This window comes from Manacus candei, unplaced genomic scaffold, assembly GCF_025592945.1.
Source record: "Manacus candei isolate 608988 ecotype Guabito, Panama unplaced genomic scaffold, ASM2559294v1 h1tg000046l, whole genome shotgun sequence".
NCBI lineage: Eukaryota > Metazoa > Chordata > Aves > Passeriformes > Pipridae > Manacus > Manacus candei.
Window position 1 is genome coordinate 7,227,753 of NW_026138094.1, and position 16,051 is coordinate 7,243,803.

The window sequence follows — 16,051 nt, forward strand, 5'->3', positions numbered from 1 at the left end:
GAATTACTAGTTACTAGAGCAACAACAGGGAAAGAAAATTGCCCTGGCTGGTTTTTGAATGAAAGTACCTATGAAGTTCTGAATATAAAATGCTTGAGACAACTTACACAGGTTCAATTCTTTGGGATTCACAGCTGCTTTTGCTTTTCCCCCATTATAAGAGAGATCTCACCTACCTTACCTTTCCAGTACAGGCAAGAAATGAGGAATCAAAATCTCCCTTTTACCTCAACAGAATTCCCTAAAGGAAAGAATTATATATGCACAAATGTACATGCACAGATATATGTATATATTTGAATTCTCAATACACTTTTCAATAGACAGCTTGCCATTTAGTATAGAGCTGCAATAGATGCCTCATTAGAAGTAGGAAGTGCAAAATTAGTAACCTGGAAGCAAATCAAAAGCTCTACACTGTTAGCAATTAGGGTTTCCTATGGTCTATGTACTTTACCTACTATCATTAAGGTTTGCTGTCAGGAAGACAATTTGCACAGTAGGATCCCTTGCACAGCAGAGAATTGATTCTTCTATTTGTGCCTTTATAAAAAGTTGCATGCTAAGGAAAAGCAACATAAACTACCCTGTAGACTGTGAATTGAGTAAGAAGAAGTAGAACTTGTTTCCTGGACTGTTGCTCTTCCCTATCAACACTTGTATAGTACTTTAGCTCTTCCATGGCAGTTGCTAAACACCATCCCTCCCTTGTGCAGTAAAAAGGTTTTATTTGAAATGCTGAAGATTCCTCTTAAGTCAAGCTTTATTTGAAATGAGTGATTAATATAAACAGGAGAGCAGAGTACAGTTCTGAAGGTTTCTTCACTCTGCAATCCTTAAACTTACCAGTTTATTACTTTGAAGTCTTTTGAACCACTCAACTGAAATCAATGAATAAACAGACCTTTATTATTTAATTTGCAAATATTCAAATCCAAGACTTATATACATGACTTTTATATCCAAGACTTTTATATACATGAAAAATATCTTTAATAGTTAAAAAAGTTTTAAGAAATCAAGACAAATACAGCAATGTTATAGCAGCAGCTATTTCTATGGTTTCAGGTGGAACAAGAATTTGGATCTGCTACAATGCAAGTATTAAACCAACATCTGCTCTTGATGTCTCAAAACTAGAACTGTCAAATAATGTAAAAGCTTAAGTTAGCATAAGCACCTTAACACCTACATCCTAAAACACCAAGGTCTTGAGTTTGGAACAGAGTCCTTTGGCAAGATAAAAGACAGTCAAAACACTATTCCAGCATCTAGATAAATCCGCAGGCTCAGCCCCTCCCCTCCTGCTCTAAAGTAGAAGTGTACTTCCAGTGGCTCATCCAGGCCCTTCCTTTCCCCCTCAGGGCCAGCAGGTCAGTTCAGTGAAGAGAGGCAAGGAGTGGCTGACTGCAGTGCCCCCAGAGGCTGAGTGCCTGGTTCTGAGGGTTACAGGACAGGCTTTTCATGGACCCAGAGCTATCAATGATAGCACACTGACCAGTAGTCAAGTATTCCCCCAACTGGCCCATTGGACATACCCCCAGTGCTGCAGACTGCAGGGAGTCAGTACATAAGCACTCTAAGAGCAGCTGTTTCAATGCATTTTTCACTACAGTTGGTGCTTGCTGGTTTTCCTGTTTGTTTTAGCATGTTTTTCTTTCTAGCCCCTTAGAAAGCTGTTGTTGGGACTATTCAAACAGTGCCAACAACACTAGTCACAGTACCTGCCCTGTTGGAATGAGATGCTTTTTCACATTTACAGGATACATTTGTCCAAGTTAAGGTTGGCACAGCTATGCTGTGATATTCTGTGTCTAGGAATATACAATACTGAAACTGGGGGATTTCCAGGTGCTAGAATATAGAAACAGTACATGTATTACCAGGCACAAATACTTTTTACAACTTGCTTTTAATTTTAAAGTGTTTCACTCCAGCAAGTGCTGTAGAGCAGTTTTCATATATTTCTGCATGTTTCCTGAGCAGGAAACATTTCAGACACTCATAACTCTTCAGGACAATGTTTTGACTTGCTCAAGGGGCAAGCCAGGGTGTGATCTGTCCCATTTCCCACTCAGGCTTAAAAGAGAAATTACCTTTGGAGAAACACCATATGAGAATATTGAGGCAGCCTCATGTTCATTGTCAAGTATTTAACATCCTTCTAGAGCACATTTAGAAACTTTGTAAACTGTGTACCCTCCTCTCTTTCAGCAGGTCATGGAAACCAGATCCCTGTATAAAAGTAAAAATAAGTTCACATGGAGCTTGCATTCTGCTGCTCTTTGTAACAGTGAATCCGAGGACAGGGTCCAGTACCAGAAGGTAGGAAATTCCATCATGTTATAGACAATGTTCTTTCAAAGACATCAGGTGTGATGTGAATTCCAAGTTTCAGATATTGCAGAAGATACCAAAACACATACAGTCTATGTCACTTGGGACTCAGAGATGCTTTCAGATGATTGTCTCTTTGTCCACATTACATGAGAGAACAGCTAGGATCCTCATTTTGCTGCAGCAAGAAAACATGAAGACATTAGCCTAATTAGCATGTGTACAAACTTCTTATTTCTTGCTGGTTACCTACTTGATCCTCATATAGCCATGTAGGGGTTTTAGTGTTCTGTAGATTTAGTTACTTAATAAAGCAAAGCAGATTTTCAAGAGAGGCAGTACATGAACTGTACTAGATGGTTTGTGGGTGGGGAGAAAGACTACAAACTTGTAAGAATTTGAGGCCATGCAATACATGAGCCTGTGCCTTCCTTCATGAAAGGCTGTCAAGCTCACTACCTCAGTTCTCAAGCATCAGAACTTCACTGGCATGCAGATTCATGCTGCCCTAGTTAGGATGGCAAAAGCAGAAGCAAAAGGTATGGAAACCCTGCCTTCCTTTAAAGCACAGCATGCATTCTTCTCGTCATTGTACTGCATGCAAGAAGTTAACTGTTGTTTACTAAGCTGCCACTTCGGTACCACCAATGCAGCAGAAGCACATAGGTACTAATGTCAAAAGTTTAACAGGAATTCAGCAGACAGGAAAGATATTAACATTTGAGTGGAAGTATTAGAATTGATTCTTACCATAAATGTCACACAACTGTATTGTAAAGTTGCTGATAAAACAGATTAGAGGTGTAAGGAAAAAAGTTACTTTTGCTTTCCATCATTGAATACCAAACAAGCCATATCAGTGAACTCAAAAACCCCCACCTTTTAAAATAAAAAGCAGCCACCGTGGAGGAAAGGCACTACTCTGAATACGAAAAGAAGCTTGTTTTGGTAAGTCTCTTTATGACCCTAAAGCTTCCTTCAACCATTTTGGTGTGTGCTGTGCATTAAGAGCCTAAAGGGCAGAACAGCATTATGGAACCTCTCTCAGTAGCCTCATTAACAGGGTATCATCATCTTCAGTGAGAGACTGAAAATATTACAAGAATGTGCATGCAAGTCAGGAGACTGATAAATGTCCTTTAAGCCACATGGTATTGCAGTAACATATTTAACCAAATTTTCTGTTTGAAAACATAAGAAAAAGAAACAAGCAGCAGGCAGTAACTGCTTGTTCTTGGGAACATTTTCTTCAGAAAGACAGCATGAAGGTGTTTTTGAGTTAGTTTTCAGACAGATACATTACAAAAATATTTAGGAAATGGTGGTGGGAGCTTTAAGACTTATTGCACTAAGATGCAAATCCTCCTTTTAACTGTGTAGGATCAGTTTTAGGAAGAGCTGTGGTAGCTTAACATGTGTCAGCAGGAGGGAGGTTTTAGCTGGGCACAACCTTGCACTTCAGGCCTTGAAGTCTGTACTAGCAAAGGGGACATGGTGCTATTTCAGGTCAAGACACAAACTAATTTGGGTCAAGAACTGTTATAATTGTTCAGTTATAACCAATTTAAAGCCCTCATATTAGTTGTTTTAGACAACTTCAGCAATTAAAGATAGCTCACTACTATCAGTGCAGACTTGTAATATGGTTAGTCAAGAGCCATTTGAAGGGGCTGTGGAGTCTTGCACAGGGCATTACAACATGTAAGTTTGTAGCCAGGGTTTGTAAGTATATTCAACTTAAATTCACACTGAAGCTATCTTGAGAGCAAGTCAGGGACACTGGAGTGTCAGATAAGTCACTTCATCCCACAAAAACAGTGTTTGCATTCTGTTTGTGGGATAACAGCTTCAAAGTTCATACATAGTCAGATATTCAGATGAAAGAGACATTAAAGGTTGTACCTTTCAGTGTGTCAGTAATAAGATATTAAATATCTTAATGCATACTCAGCCAGAGAATAAGCAAAACATCAACTGCATTTCTGATGCAAAGCCATGCAAGCTACATCCTATGTGAGACAAGAGACTGCAGCACCACTAATGAAGCAAGTTTTCCATGAGATGACAAGCATGATTCTCACCATCTCACCTGCTTAAGGATGCTCACAGGAACCACTATCATGAAACCAAACAACATTTCTTTTTTCTTCTTCTTTTGGTCTGACATCAAGAAAAACAGTAATAGTTGAAGGATATGAATAGTACTTGAAGAAGTATTTTGATTTAGTATGGAAAAGAAGTGGCCATTGAGTGACTCTGCTGGTGGCATGCATTTGAACTTCAGGCAGCTTACCTGAGATGCAAACTCCATTTCACTTCCAGTTATTTCTTCATAATCATCATCTTGCTCACTGCTTTCTTCTCCTCTGGGTACAAACATTATCTTCCTCTCTGCGAGTTCCTAGAATACAATTGAATTGCCACCAAGGATCCTCACGGATTAAGCACAAACAAATTTAGTATTAGGACAGTAAAAGCTATTTACTGTTTCACTTACCTCACCATCATCTGTGATAAGTGTAACATCAATACTATCCCCAGTTCCCCAAGACCTCTGAGACTTCCAGACCAGATCACTTGGACCTGGGCTTACACCAGCAGCTGCACCCCAGATCTGCAATAGATTTAGAGTGAGCTTCTGAAGAATCTTTGTAGTTAGAGTAGGATTCAGTCTAATACACATAACTATCAAGTACTGCAATACCAAAGATCTCCAGTAACAAACTGAATCACTGTGATCCCTGGTAAGTTAGTTCTTTCCAGGAATACCAAGAATGATGGTAAAGTTTTTTTTAAATTGAAAACTGTAAAACACTTAGTGCAGAAAAGGCTGCTAACAGCTTCTACCTGCTGCAGAGGTAGCCCTGCTTGGCACGTGTAACATTTGAGCCAAGAGCCAAGTCACAGAGCCAAGCCATAGTCACAGACATGCTCGGGGCAGAAACCTGTGTGTACAAGAGCCTCTCTCCTGGTCACTCAAAGATCTCTTGAGCAAGCTCCTACACACTTTGGAGTAGCAAGTGTAGAGTTTGGCTCTTTATCGCTATCTAAATGTACTTAAGAGAATGATTTTAGTGCTAATGTTTAGCTTAGTACAATACTATACTTAGGGAACCCTAAGAATATACTACAGTACAATGATTCTGTTCACAATTAGAGCACATTCCAATCTGGGATGATCCAGGTTTCATCCAAGCTTTAAAGAAAATTTAATTGACATTTCAGATCAAAATCAAGGATTTTCCCCTATCTCCCTCACTACATAAGAGCTTTAGTCCTTCAGGCACTTAAAGTATCAGTTTAGTTTTCCATATTACAGGAATCTCTATTGACATCTAACACAGGAACAGAGCTCTGAGAAAGTTTGACAAAACCACTACCTACTGTAACTACTTGGCCTGCCTGAAGAGTGAACTGCGGAGGAAACTTGTAAGTAACATCTGACACACTTCCAATATGTCGTCTCAGCACCCATCCATGAAGTGGTTGATCCTGTGAGACAAGAAATTTCACTCAGCACTGCAGACCAACACCATGTGATACAAATGCAAGGTTCTTTCCAGACTCATGGGTCAGTTTTAATCCCACTCCTGTAGCATACAAGAATGTGAACAATTTTGAGGAAGCAGGCAAGTTTCCATTACAACCTCCCTATGTCTTCTCCTTGTATTTTAGGATTCTCCTTAGTCCCATAAATTAGGCCACACCTATTCTTGCCTTCCATTGAAGGGTGGGGTTTATGATGCTCTTTACCAGGGAGATTCTGATAAGGAAGTTTACCAGAACTGTGCCCACCTACCCAACTTGAGCCATATATATATAAAATACATAGTAGCCTGTGAAGTTTTAAGGCATCTCAAGCTGAAGAGGCTAGACTACAAGCCACATGTTTTGAAGCTCTGATGATTAATTCTAATAGTTCTGGCTTTCCAAACTAAACTAGTCAAAGAACTACCTAATTGGTCAGATAAACCCTCCACATGGATTAGATATCATCATCTCTATTCAATCTTTTAGCTGGTTTAAGTATTTTTAAGCAATAAGAGACTGTCATGATCCAATTTACTAGGTACCCTATTTAGTTCATCAAGGATAAGTAGTACTTCTGATAGTGCTAGCCTGAATCTGATGACAAACAGCTGAAGGTGTTAGATTTCTGCATAATAGAACTCATTGCACCTCCACCCAAAAGCACCTCCCAGACAGCCCTGTGAACAGAACACCTGCAGTACCAGAGAAGTCAGTCTGTCACTAAGCTACAAGTCATTCACAGTCACACTTGGCAATGCAGGCCATGAAAGCAAAAGTACCTCGTCAGAGTTGTTTTTAACCCTGACAAATTTCCCATCTGCATCGATCTCTTCAATGGATACATTTCCAGAAGCTGAGGCATGCTGAACAGTCTTAAATGCAGCAGCACACTCTCTCTTTTTGGATTCTTTCACTTTCCTTTTCTTCCCATGCAGAAACCTCCGTCCTTTACTTGTTGTTGGAGTTGCCGTGCTGCGTGAAGATGGAGTGGGTGACAGCCTTAGCCTAGAGGAGAGTCAGATAACATTCACTTGACTGTCTGACATGCTTGATTTCTTCTCAATCCTATCCTCCTACTATAACCAAGCCTAACAGCTTCCTCTATCCAAGCTTTCCATGAGCTCTTGAATATAAGATTTTATTTTTATTGGCGAGAGTAGCTAAGGCTTGTTAAGTCTGGAAGACAGCTCCAGCCCTGAAGTCCAAAGCAAGCTTATATTGATAAGAAAAGATTCCCAACTGCAGTAAGTATTCCTTTAAAGTCTCTACAGACACAGTCTTCAGGAAAAGTAATTTTAAGTTTTTGACCCTTCTTATTGAGAGTTCATGTCTCAATAGGCAAGTGAGATATCATGTCTGGATAGATGGGAGTTGATACAGTTTCTCAGTTTCATTCATGGAACCTGAGCACTGTCTTTGATATATCTTTAAGATGTAGCACCAAACTTTGAGGAAGTGGAGGAATGTCTAATGGACCTTTGAATTTTATCAGTTGGGTTTATCAAGCTACTTCATCTTACTACACCATGTGTTTAGATGTGGGATATAAATACCATCTACAGAAGATTATGCTTCATTAACTAAGTTACTGCACTAATGACATACTTAATGTTTGTGTCTTATCTCCTCCACGTTCTGAAGGTATACAGTTAGTATAGATGTCCTGAATGAAGCAAGTCCTCATATGAAGATCTTGTCATAGCCTACCTCTGTTCCTCTCCTTCCAGCATCTTTCTGTAGGCATTTATTTCCAAATCCAGAGCCAGTTTCACATCTAAGAGATGCTCATATTCTTCCAGCTGTTCTTGTGCCTGCCTCTGAGCTTGTGCCATTTCTTCCTCCTTTTCAGCCATATGCCTTCGATGGAGATCACGATCATAATCCAGCAAGTCCTGTAGCTCCTTTATTCTGCTCTCCAGAGCAACATTCTAAAACGAACAGAATGGAAAAAAAACCCCACAACTAAGGATTAGAGAGAAGAGGCCAATATTTTCGATTGAATATCTAAATTAAAATAATTCTAAGGTTATACAAATAAAGACAGCACCTGGCTTTGATACTGATTAACTTGAGATACCAGAGTATCAATTCTCTTCTTTGTTTCCAGCAGCTCCTCCCGAGCAGCACTGGCAGACTCACTATTTCTTCTTGCAGTTAGCTGGGCATTCTCCATCTGCAGATAAGTCACTGTTAGTTATCAGTTGCATATTACCATATATTTTAAATACAGAAGGAAACCCAAGTAATTTTCACCTGTTACATCTGGAAATAGTTTTGTTTTACTTAAATGTGCAGATATGAATGAAGTCCAGCTCAAAGGTTTTCACTGCTTTCCAAGGAGGTTTACACAAGTTTGACATTTATGTCAGAAAAAGTCAGCAATAATCAGGTAGTGAAAATGGCTGGATTAGGATATTTCAGTTAGAGATGCATGAAGTCTTTGTATAGACACTAAGTAAATTAATTCTCCAGAAGAACAATGGAGAATATATTTAGAAGCTGCTTGTCAGAGCATAGGGCTGCAGGGCATTGGGTGTGCATATCAAACTATTATTGCTCTTCCCCAAAAGGTTTGTTACTAAAGAGTTCCTGCATCATTATAAGCAGCATTGAATTGCTCTACAAATAGCTCAGTCTTGAGATTTTCTAAGAAAGGATAAAGTGCTCCGACAAGAGGCACTCAGAATTTCCAGTCAAAACAGAAACAGAAGCATCCAAAGGAATTCACTGAATTGGCACATAAGTTAGAGTGTAGAAAAAGTTAGGCTTTATTCAGGACTGAAATCGCTTAATACAAACATGACACACCTTGGTCCCAAATTTGTCAGAAGTCTCAAATATAATCAGCTATTCCTAGTCACTTCCCAAAGGGACAGTATTTATGCTTGAATCAGTTTGGTTTGGGACCAAAAGTTTGCACAAATCCTAAATTTGACACTGCTTTGAAATTCCATAACTTATGCCAAGAAGCTCCACACTGAATGCAAGGGAGCCATCAGATAAGCTGTTTATGCTAGCGTGACTTTAATTGTGTCAAGGTGCAGAGAACTTCAGCTTTGTTTTACTGTCATCTTTACAAACTCACCTTTGCACCGAATGTTCGCTCCAGCTCCTCTTTGTATCCTTGAATTTGTTCTTCATGCTGTCTTCTGATCTCCTGCAGAGCTTCTGAGAGCTTACTCTCAAATTCTCTCTGGCGGCCAGATTCTACTTCTGCTACCCTGCTCTCATGGACTCTTTTTGTCTCCTTGAGCTTCTAGAAGGAGAAGAAATTTTACAGAGAATAAACAAGCCAATACAGTTTGAGACTCGAAGTGTACCAGCTTCATGAGTCCTTCACTCCTGAAGCACATTTCTCATTGAGTACACAGTAATTCATCTTGATTCATATCTTAGATGTTCATCCATTAGGTCTGGCATGCCCACCTTGCTAGCTGCCTTACTATTGTTTTGCCATCTCACTGCCAACATTGCTCAAACTAATAAAAGTAATAATTCATATTTAATTGTAAGACTTAATTCTTTACACTAGATAGATTGTGTATTTTACTTTGAACACATGCAGATACACTTCAATTTCTTCAAGCACTTTTACTTCACCTATTCTTGTTTTATTCAAAAAGTCATAGCAGTTGGTTAGAGAAATTAGAATTCCATCACTTAAACCACACACTTCAAGATTCCTACCAGCAAGAAGGAAGCTCTTTTACATTCACATGTTTCTTAGTTCTGTGTACTGACTTCTCTCACAAAGGTTACCAGACACCTTTAAGAAGTGTTAAGGAAGTTGGGAACACAAGTTGCTTATTAAAGCAGATTTAATTTCTTCGCTTATTTCAGGCTTCAAGCAAACATCTGGAATAATTTAACAGTAACTGTAATATATGCACTTTCACTTACACAAAATAGTATACTGGGATTGTAGTTCAGAAGAGCAGCCTGAGAAAATTCTCTCATATTTCAAGTATCTATTGGTACTATCCCAGTTAACATGAGGTTGTGTACTTCCTTGAAGTCTTCCTAGTTAGGTGGATTCAATTAGGTGATGGGCTGCCATAGGTTGGCTCAGCTAGTTACCTTTTTAAGCATTAAGCCCATCTTAACCTTACTTTTAAGTGCATCTATGTATACCTAAAAAAAAATTGCTGGTTTATAAGCTAAAACATACATCTTCATGAAGGCGCTTCTGGAACGTCATTTCTTCCTGCAAAGTTTTCATATGATTTTCTAGGTCCACCCTCCTCAACATTTCACTGTGGAGATGCTTTGTAGTATCTTCCAGTGACAGATTCAGCTAGAAAGGACAGACAACAGGGTCATGTTTTCAAATTAAGGCAGCCAATTTGTTACAGATCATTCAACTTCACTCCCACAGCAACCAAAACACACTGCTTGAGTGAAGTGGGTTATTCTGTTTAAGTTCTTATTTCAGTAGGATCCAGAATATTACCAACAGTTAGAATCCTATTTAATTTTTATGTAGACCAGATTTCCCACAAGGCAAATGTAGAGCAGCCCTTAATGCCACCAGCTAAGTTTGACTCCTCAAAGTAGACTTCTAATCAATTGTACCATCCATATACATTCCTCCCCTTTTACAACAGCAGATATTTAGAACTTTTTCCTAACTCGTGATATAATTTCTTTGACACCTAATGGAGTAAAATCCTCCAGATATAGCCTACCTACATTGACATGCTATTATACACTTCAAGTGTTGGAGTATGTTGCTTTAATGATACAATGCTGTTTGTTTTGTTGGGTTTTTTAAAGTTTTCATCCTTACAAATTTGGAGTTAGCTTATTCAATGAACACATTAAAGCATGAAGATACTAAAGCTATGCTCTTATAAGTGCATTGGTAGAGTAGCAACTCGAGCAGAGTTCATTTTAGTTGCACAAAAGCCTACAAAAAAAGAGTAGTCAGAACTTATTCTACCTAGATTTTAAGCATAGGGAAGCAGAGTTCCTCAAGGGCTCCCTTCCTTGACACATTACAGAATTCCGCAGGGATTATAGCAGTATTACAAATTTCAACTTGTTTTGACCTTAGAACAAGAAACATTACATACATAGAATTTAAGGTGCATGCAACAGGTGGAAGTTTTAAGGAACTATCAGTAGCAATTACTTTCAGCAAGACTGTGGAAATCTTTTTGCCTGCTCTTCACTGCCATAGTTAATGGGCTTTCCCTGCTTTTAGATATCAAAAAGTAATTGGGGAAAACCAAGCAAAAACTGCAGGAATAGCAGCAAAGTTTAAATTCCAAGAGCAAGTCTTACCGTGAGTACTTCCTCCTTTAATTCACGGAGCTCACTCTCCAAAGTGCGGTTCTCGCTCAGGGCTGTGGCTAAGTCGGCTTCCTTCGCGATCAGCTGGGCATCGAGGTCTCTCAGACGAGCCTGGGCCAGGTTCAAATCACTTTCTTTTTTGGAATTCCTGCAAGTGAGAGTTTTATACTGGTAAGTTGCAGCTGGCGAGGAAGGGTTTGTTTTCAATGTGTTTCAGCGTGTTTGCCTTCAGAGGGGTCTGCGGTGAAACAGAGCGGAGGTTAATCGTGCTCGCGGTGAGAGCACAGGGTGAGCTGTAAAACAAACCGGACAGGCCCCTCGGACAAGCATCATTTGTTTAACCGGCAAGATTCCTGACCCATTTTCCAGCTCGTTCTGTGCGAATCCTATGCGGAAGCCAGCTATTTTCCACGGCATTCCCAACGGGACAGGGAAGGGACAGCACAGGCCTCCAGCTGCACAGGGAGGGACGGTCACACTCCGTGACCGAGCCTTCACGGACACCCCCCCGCAGCAAGGGCCGCCACCAGCCCGCCGGGAAGGCGCCTCACGGCACCGGCGGCTCCGCAGGGGCTGAGGCGGCCGGGCCGGTCACACACGGGGCAAAGCGCCCCCTCGTCCGCGGGCTGTGGCTTCCGGGGGTGCCGCTCCTCCGCCCCGCAGCACAGAGGGAGCTTTGTCCCCCGGAGGCCACTGGCCAGCCCTGGGAGCTGCCCCGCGGCAGCTTTGCTTCCTGCAGCCCCTCAGCGAGGCCCGACAGCCGCCCTCCCTCACAGCACCCCTGCAAGGGACTGCCCTCCCTCGGGAAGGGACACGCACTCCTCCTCCACCGTGGAGATGCAGGGGAAGAGCAACTTTGCCTTGGGAAGAGGCATCTCCAGACCAACGCCCAGGCACTGCACCTCGGGTACCGCCTGCACGGCCAACACGGTTATGGTGCCAGTTTTACTTGGCACCACGGCAGCAAAGTGCTGGGCCCACTGTCAAAGAACACAGTGATAACTCCCCACACTACTCCAACTTTTAAAATCCTTTGCAGTTGCCCTGCCCACTATCCAGAGTCTTGAGTTCCTGCTCAAAACTCAGACTTGAGCTTGCAAAGAGTAAAGGCCTCAATCTGTTTTGGTAAAATCTCTTCTGCCAAGTGGCAAAGTTGCGTTAGTTCATACAATGAGTTTTCCAGTGGATAACAGAGCAGAGTTGGAGAGAGTCCAAAGCAATTCTGCAGGATTGATCAGCTCTAGAAAGCCTGGATTGCAAGGAAAGATTGGAAAAAACTTGGGGTTGTTTAGTCTAGAGAACAGAAAAGTGACAGAACAGCCTTTACATACATGAAGGGAATCTATTTTCCATGTCTGTTGTAGAACAGACGGGAAGCTGCAGGCTTAAATTGCAGGAAGGAATATTCAGGTTAGATGTTAGGGGGAGGAAACTAACAGTAGTTCAACATGGAAGCACGTTGCTTGGGGGGGATATTCTGGAATCTCCATCATCTGGAATTTCAAATAAGAGTTACACAAAATCTGCTAGAAGGGATGCAGGTATGGCTGCTTCCAACACAGGCCTGGGGCATCTGGTTACATCAGGTTCTTGTTCAAGGCCTTTTTTAGCCCTGCTCTACAGAGACCTTTGTTGACTATGCTTTGCTAGCAGAGGTTATTTAGTCTTTACTCAGACTCTAGGAAAGTAGCTCTACTAACTATGAAAAACAGATAATGTGTTATAGTTTTAGTATTTACAGGTTTCTTTCTTTTCTAGGTATTCACCTTCCTTTTGGGTCTCTCCTATCACTTACTGTATTATATATGATATTAAGTATATCAGTAACACTACATAGTAATAATATTGACTGTTTCATCCTACAATAATATAAATTTCATTCTGCAATCAAAGTGTTTGCAAAACTGAAATTCCATTACTATCTGTGTTTTAGCAGTCCACTTTCCCAGAGTAAGCCTCTGACAGCCAGGCTGAGGTTTCCTAGATTCTTTCCTGACAAATATTTTCAAAGAAACTTGGAATGAGTAATTTCATCTTTAAGAACAATAATTTAAAGAGTCTGACTTTGACAAGAGCTTTTATTACCCTTTTAAACCAAGTTTAGGGTTCTGAACACCACTTCATACCATCAAGCAGAAAGCAGGGACAGTTACAGTATTCTGCACCATTCCATATACCAACCATTCTAGAACTAACGGAGTTACTGACTATCAGTTACAAGCAAAAACTTTGAGGCACTGCCAATCACATTCTCTGTAAGTCAGGATGTCACATATGCTTGATCTGAAGAATTTAAATAATTTTACCAGAATATTTCAGGTATGTGTTCAGACTCCAGTTTGTCAAGACCAGAGGACATCAACAACATGTACAGAATTCATTCTTATGGCCTCAGCTGCTACTCCATGTGTGTCAGTTCAGCAGTAAAATGCACATCTACACTCCCTGATGCAGAAAGGAACTGGTCTTGTCTCTCTCTGCTGTGTTACTGTAGTTGCTTTGACCTTCCTCAGGCTCTGAATTCAACCAACTGATATGCTTATCTACAACTCCTCCTCCCCAAACATCCTTGGCCTACTTCCAGTCACCACTGTAAGTAGTAAGAAAAAAACTGAAATGCAGTAAGTCATCATAAACTTTGAGTCTCTCAACTTGTGATTAGTCAGAGCCAATAGTTAATGCTGTTGGGAAATTATCTGGTGACATTCCATACCATAAGAGTTAAATAGCCACCAGGTTATTTAAAGGGTGTATATATTAAGGGCACGATACCCTCAAAGTTTGTTCCAAGTCATCTGAGACATTTGCAGTTAGGCAGCCCAGATACAACACACATTAATATTAGGACTTCAGTCTAGTCCTTTCAGAAACCAGTATGTACTGGATATCACTTCCCATGGGATGTAAATTTAACCACTTCTAAGACCTAGTTAAAGTAAAGAAAAAACAACAGTCTAGAGGACTGCATACCTGCCAAGTCTAAAGCTTTATAAACAAAGCCAAAGTTATACAAACACAAAGAGCAGCAAAGTTTTAGAAGAGGCATTACCCCTCTCCTCACTGTCCAGTCAAGTGGCTGGTTAGATTTATGAAACAGATCTGTGAGCCAAAACCCAGCATGACTGAGACAAGCCCAACGACAACTATGCAGACGAAAACAGAAGCTTAGAGTAAAAACACATTTTATTCCCAAGCAGAACAGCTACTGAGCCTATGAGGGGGCAGTACTTGCTCCATAGAGGCATTAAAAGAAGAAGCTAGTGCCTAAGTTTGCTATGATTACATGTTTATAACAAGATATTGGAGGCTTGTGGACACCCAAATTATTATAAGTCTGTAGGTGATTTAGGGGTACAGTGGGTCATTAAAGTAACTAGCAGTGCTAGTATGCTGTATATATCCATAAAGGAAGCTTGTTGGGATTGGACACTTGTTTCCTCCCCTTCACTACACTCCTCTTCCCTCCTTCAAGAGGATGTGATTGCACTTACATTGGGCCACCCCTTTGTTCCAGGCTAGGCAAGACTAGACAACAAGATGATTCCAGGCTCAGGATACACATCTTACAAGAAAGTCCAGCTGAAACAGCAGGCAGCTTATCCCAGTAGCTTGTAAATCCAGACCCAAAAGCCACTAGGAAAACTCCTATGAAGTACCAACCTGGACCAGGTAAGCTATAGTGCTCCCAGGACGGCCTTCTCTGGACAATGCTTGAGCAAAACAGCCTGAAAGAGATGGGCACTAACTCCATACAAACACTCCTTCCACTGCTTCCATAACTTTCTAGATACTTTCCAGCATCTTGAGCATTTGTAAACACAGGTGTGGTGCCAAACCCATGCAGCTTTGCATTCATACCCTATAAGGGCACTCAGCACCCCAAATTTTGACAGAGCCCTATGCCCATCCCAGGTGCCATAGCACCACCAGGGGAGGCACTCCCAGTAGTGTCCCTACAGCTCACCTTCAGAACAGGAATCCAGATGTCTCCCAACCCAAGATACTCCAACCCCAGAGAGCCTTTGGGGTGTCACCCCTGCACGACCCATACACCCAACATCCCTGTGCACTCCCCCTACAGCACACAGCTCTTGCCAGCAGCATCCCCCTCCCCTCATCCCGCAGGAGCCCCAAAGGGCCGGCTCCCCGGGGTGTCCCCAGGCAGGGAGGCCTGCTCGGGGCCGGGGCACCGACCGGACGTGCAGCTGCCGATGATCCTCGCCGATCTTGCCCAGCTCCACCTGCAGCGTGGCCCGCTCGATGGCGATGTCGTCCAGCGCCCGGCGGGCGTCGGCCAGCTCCGCCTGGTAGTGCAGCCGCAGGCAGTCCAGCTCCCGGTCGGTGCCCGCCTCCTGCTCGCTCAGTCGCAGCTGCAGCGCCGAGTTGTCGGACTCCAGCGCCCGCACCCGCTCGATGTAGGCGGCCAGGCGGTCATTGAGCTGCTGCAGCTCCTCCTTCTCCTGCAGCCGGCTCAGCCGCGCCGGGCTCAGCGGCGTCTCCGCGGCGCGGCCGCCTCTGGCCGGCGTGGGGGGGAACTCCGTGGCCATGGCAGCTCCTGCCCGGGCCCCGCCGCCGCCGGGACCGCCCCGCGCAGGACACCCAGCGCCCGCCGCCGCCCCGGTATAAATAGCCGCCAAATAGCCGGCAGCTGCCGCCGGCCCGCGGAGAGGGTGGGCAGCTTAAAGGGCTCGGGCTGTGCCCCGCGGCCGCCCAGGCGATCAGGATCTCCCGTAGAAAACAGACTTTTTTCTTTCTTTCTTTTTTTTTTTTTTTTTTTCCTCCTTCTCTTCCCTGCTTTATCTTTCACACGTGCCTTGCTGCATCTCATCAGTCCAATGGTGCTGCCCGGAGAGGGCGGAGGAAGGAAAAGCCTACCGCAGCCCAGCGTTCT

The 16,051-nt window shown here is 42.4% G+C and overlaps 1 protein-coding gene across 7 annotated transcripts; it reads right to left on the minus strand.

Moving 5' to 3' along the window:
* Positions 1 to 1,492: 1,492 nt before the first annotated feature.
* LOC127475146 (lamin-L(III)-like) lies at positions 1,493 to 15,812 on the minus strand. Of its 7 annotated transcripts, none has more exons than XM_051796618.1 (12): positions 15,355 to 15,722; positions 11,152 to 11,308; positions 10,037 to 10,162; positions 8,954 to 9,124; positions 7,916 to 8,041; positions 7,576 to 7,796; positions 6,648 to 6,873; positions 5,722 to 5,829; positions 4,835 to 4,951; positions 4,631 to 4,738; positions 4,427 to 4,497; positions 1,493 to 2,515 (listed from the first exon to the last, which is right to left on the minus strand). In XM_051796618.1, the coding sequence occupies exons 1-11, from the start codon at positions 15,705 to 15,707 to the stop codon at positions 4,456 to 4,458; spliced, it is 1,755 nt and encodes a 584-aa protein (XP_051652578.1). In that variant the 5' UTR covers positions 15,708 to 15,722; the 3' UTR covers positions 1,493 to 2,515; positions 4,427 to 4,455. The 7 variants fall into 7 exon arrangements, 5 of the variants coding, with proteins under 5 accessions (XP_051652578.1, XP_051652583.1, XP_051652582.1 ...); XM_051796623.1 differs by lacking the exon at positions 15,355 to 15,722 and adding an exon at positions 11,519 to 11,617; XM_051796619.1 differs by lacking the exon at positions 1,493 to 2,515 and adding an exon at positions 2,528 to 3,119 and having other exon boundaries at positions 15,355 to 15,809.
* Positions 15,813 to 16,051: the final 239 nt, after the last annotated feature.

Bases quoted from the DNA above. Each gene is read 5' to 3' on its own strand.
- LOC127475146 (XM_051796618.1), bottom strand. From the start codon at position 15,707: ATGGCCACGGAGTTCCCCCCCACGCCGGCCAGAGGCGGCCGCGCCGCG. The intron at 9,125-10,036 runs GTATGTTTTAGC...TTCTCCTTCTAG, and splicing joins AGAAGCGCCTTCATGAAGAT to AAGCTCAAGGAGACAAAAAG. The intron at 4,952-5,721 runs GTAGGTAGTGGT...AATCTATTGCAG, and splicing joins AGGCAGGCCAAGTAGTTACA to ATCTGGGGTGCAGCTGCTGG.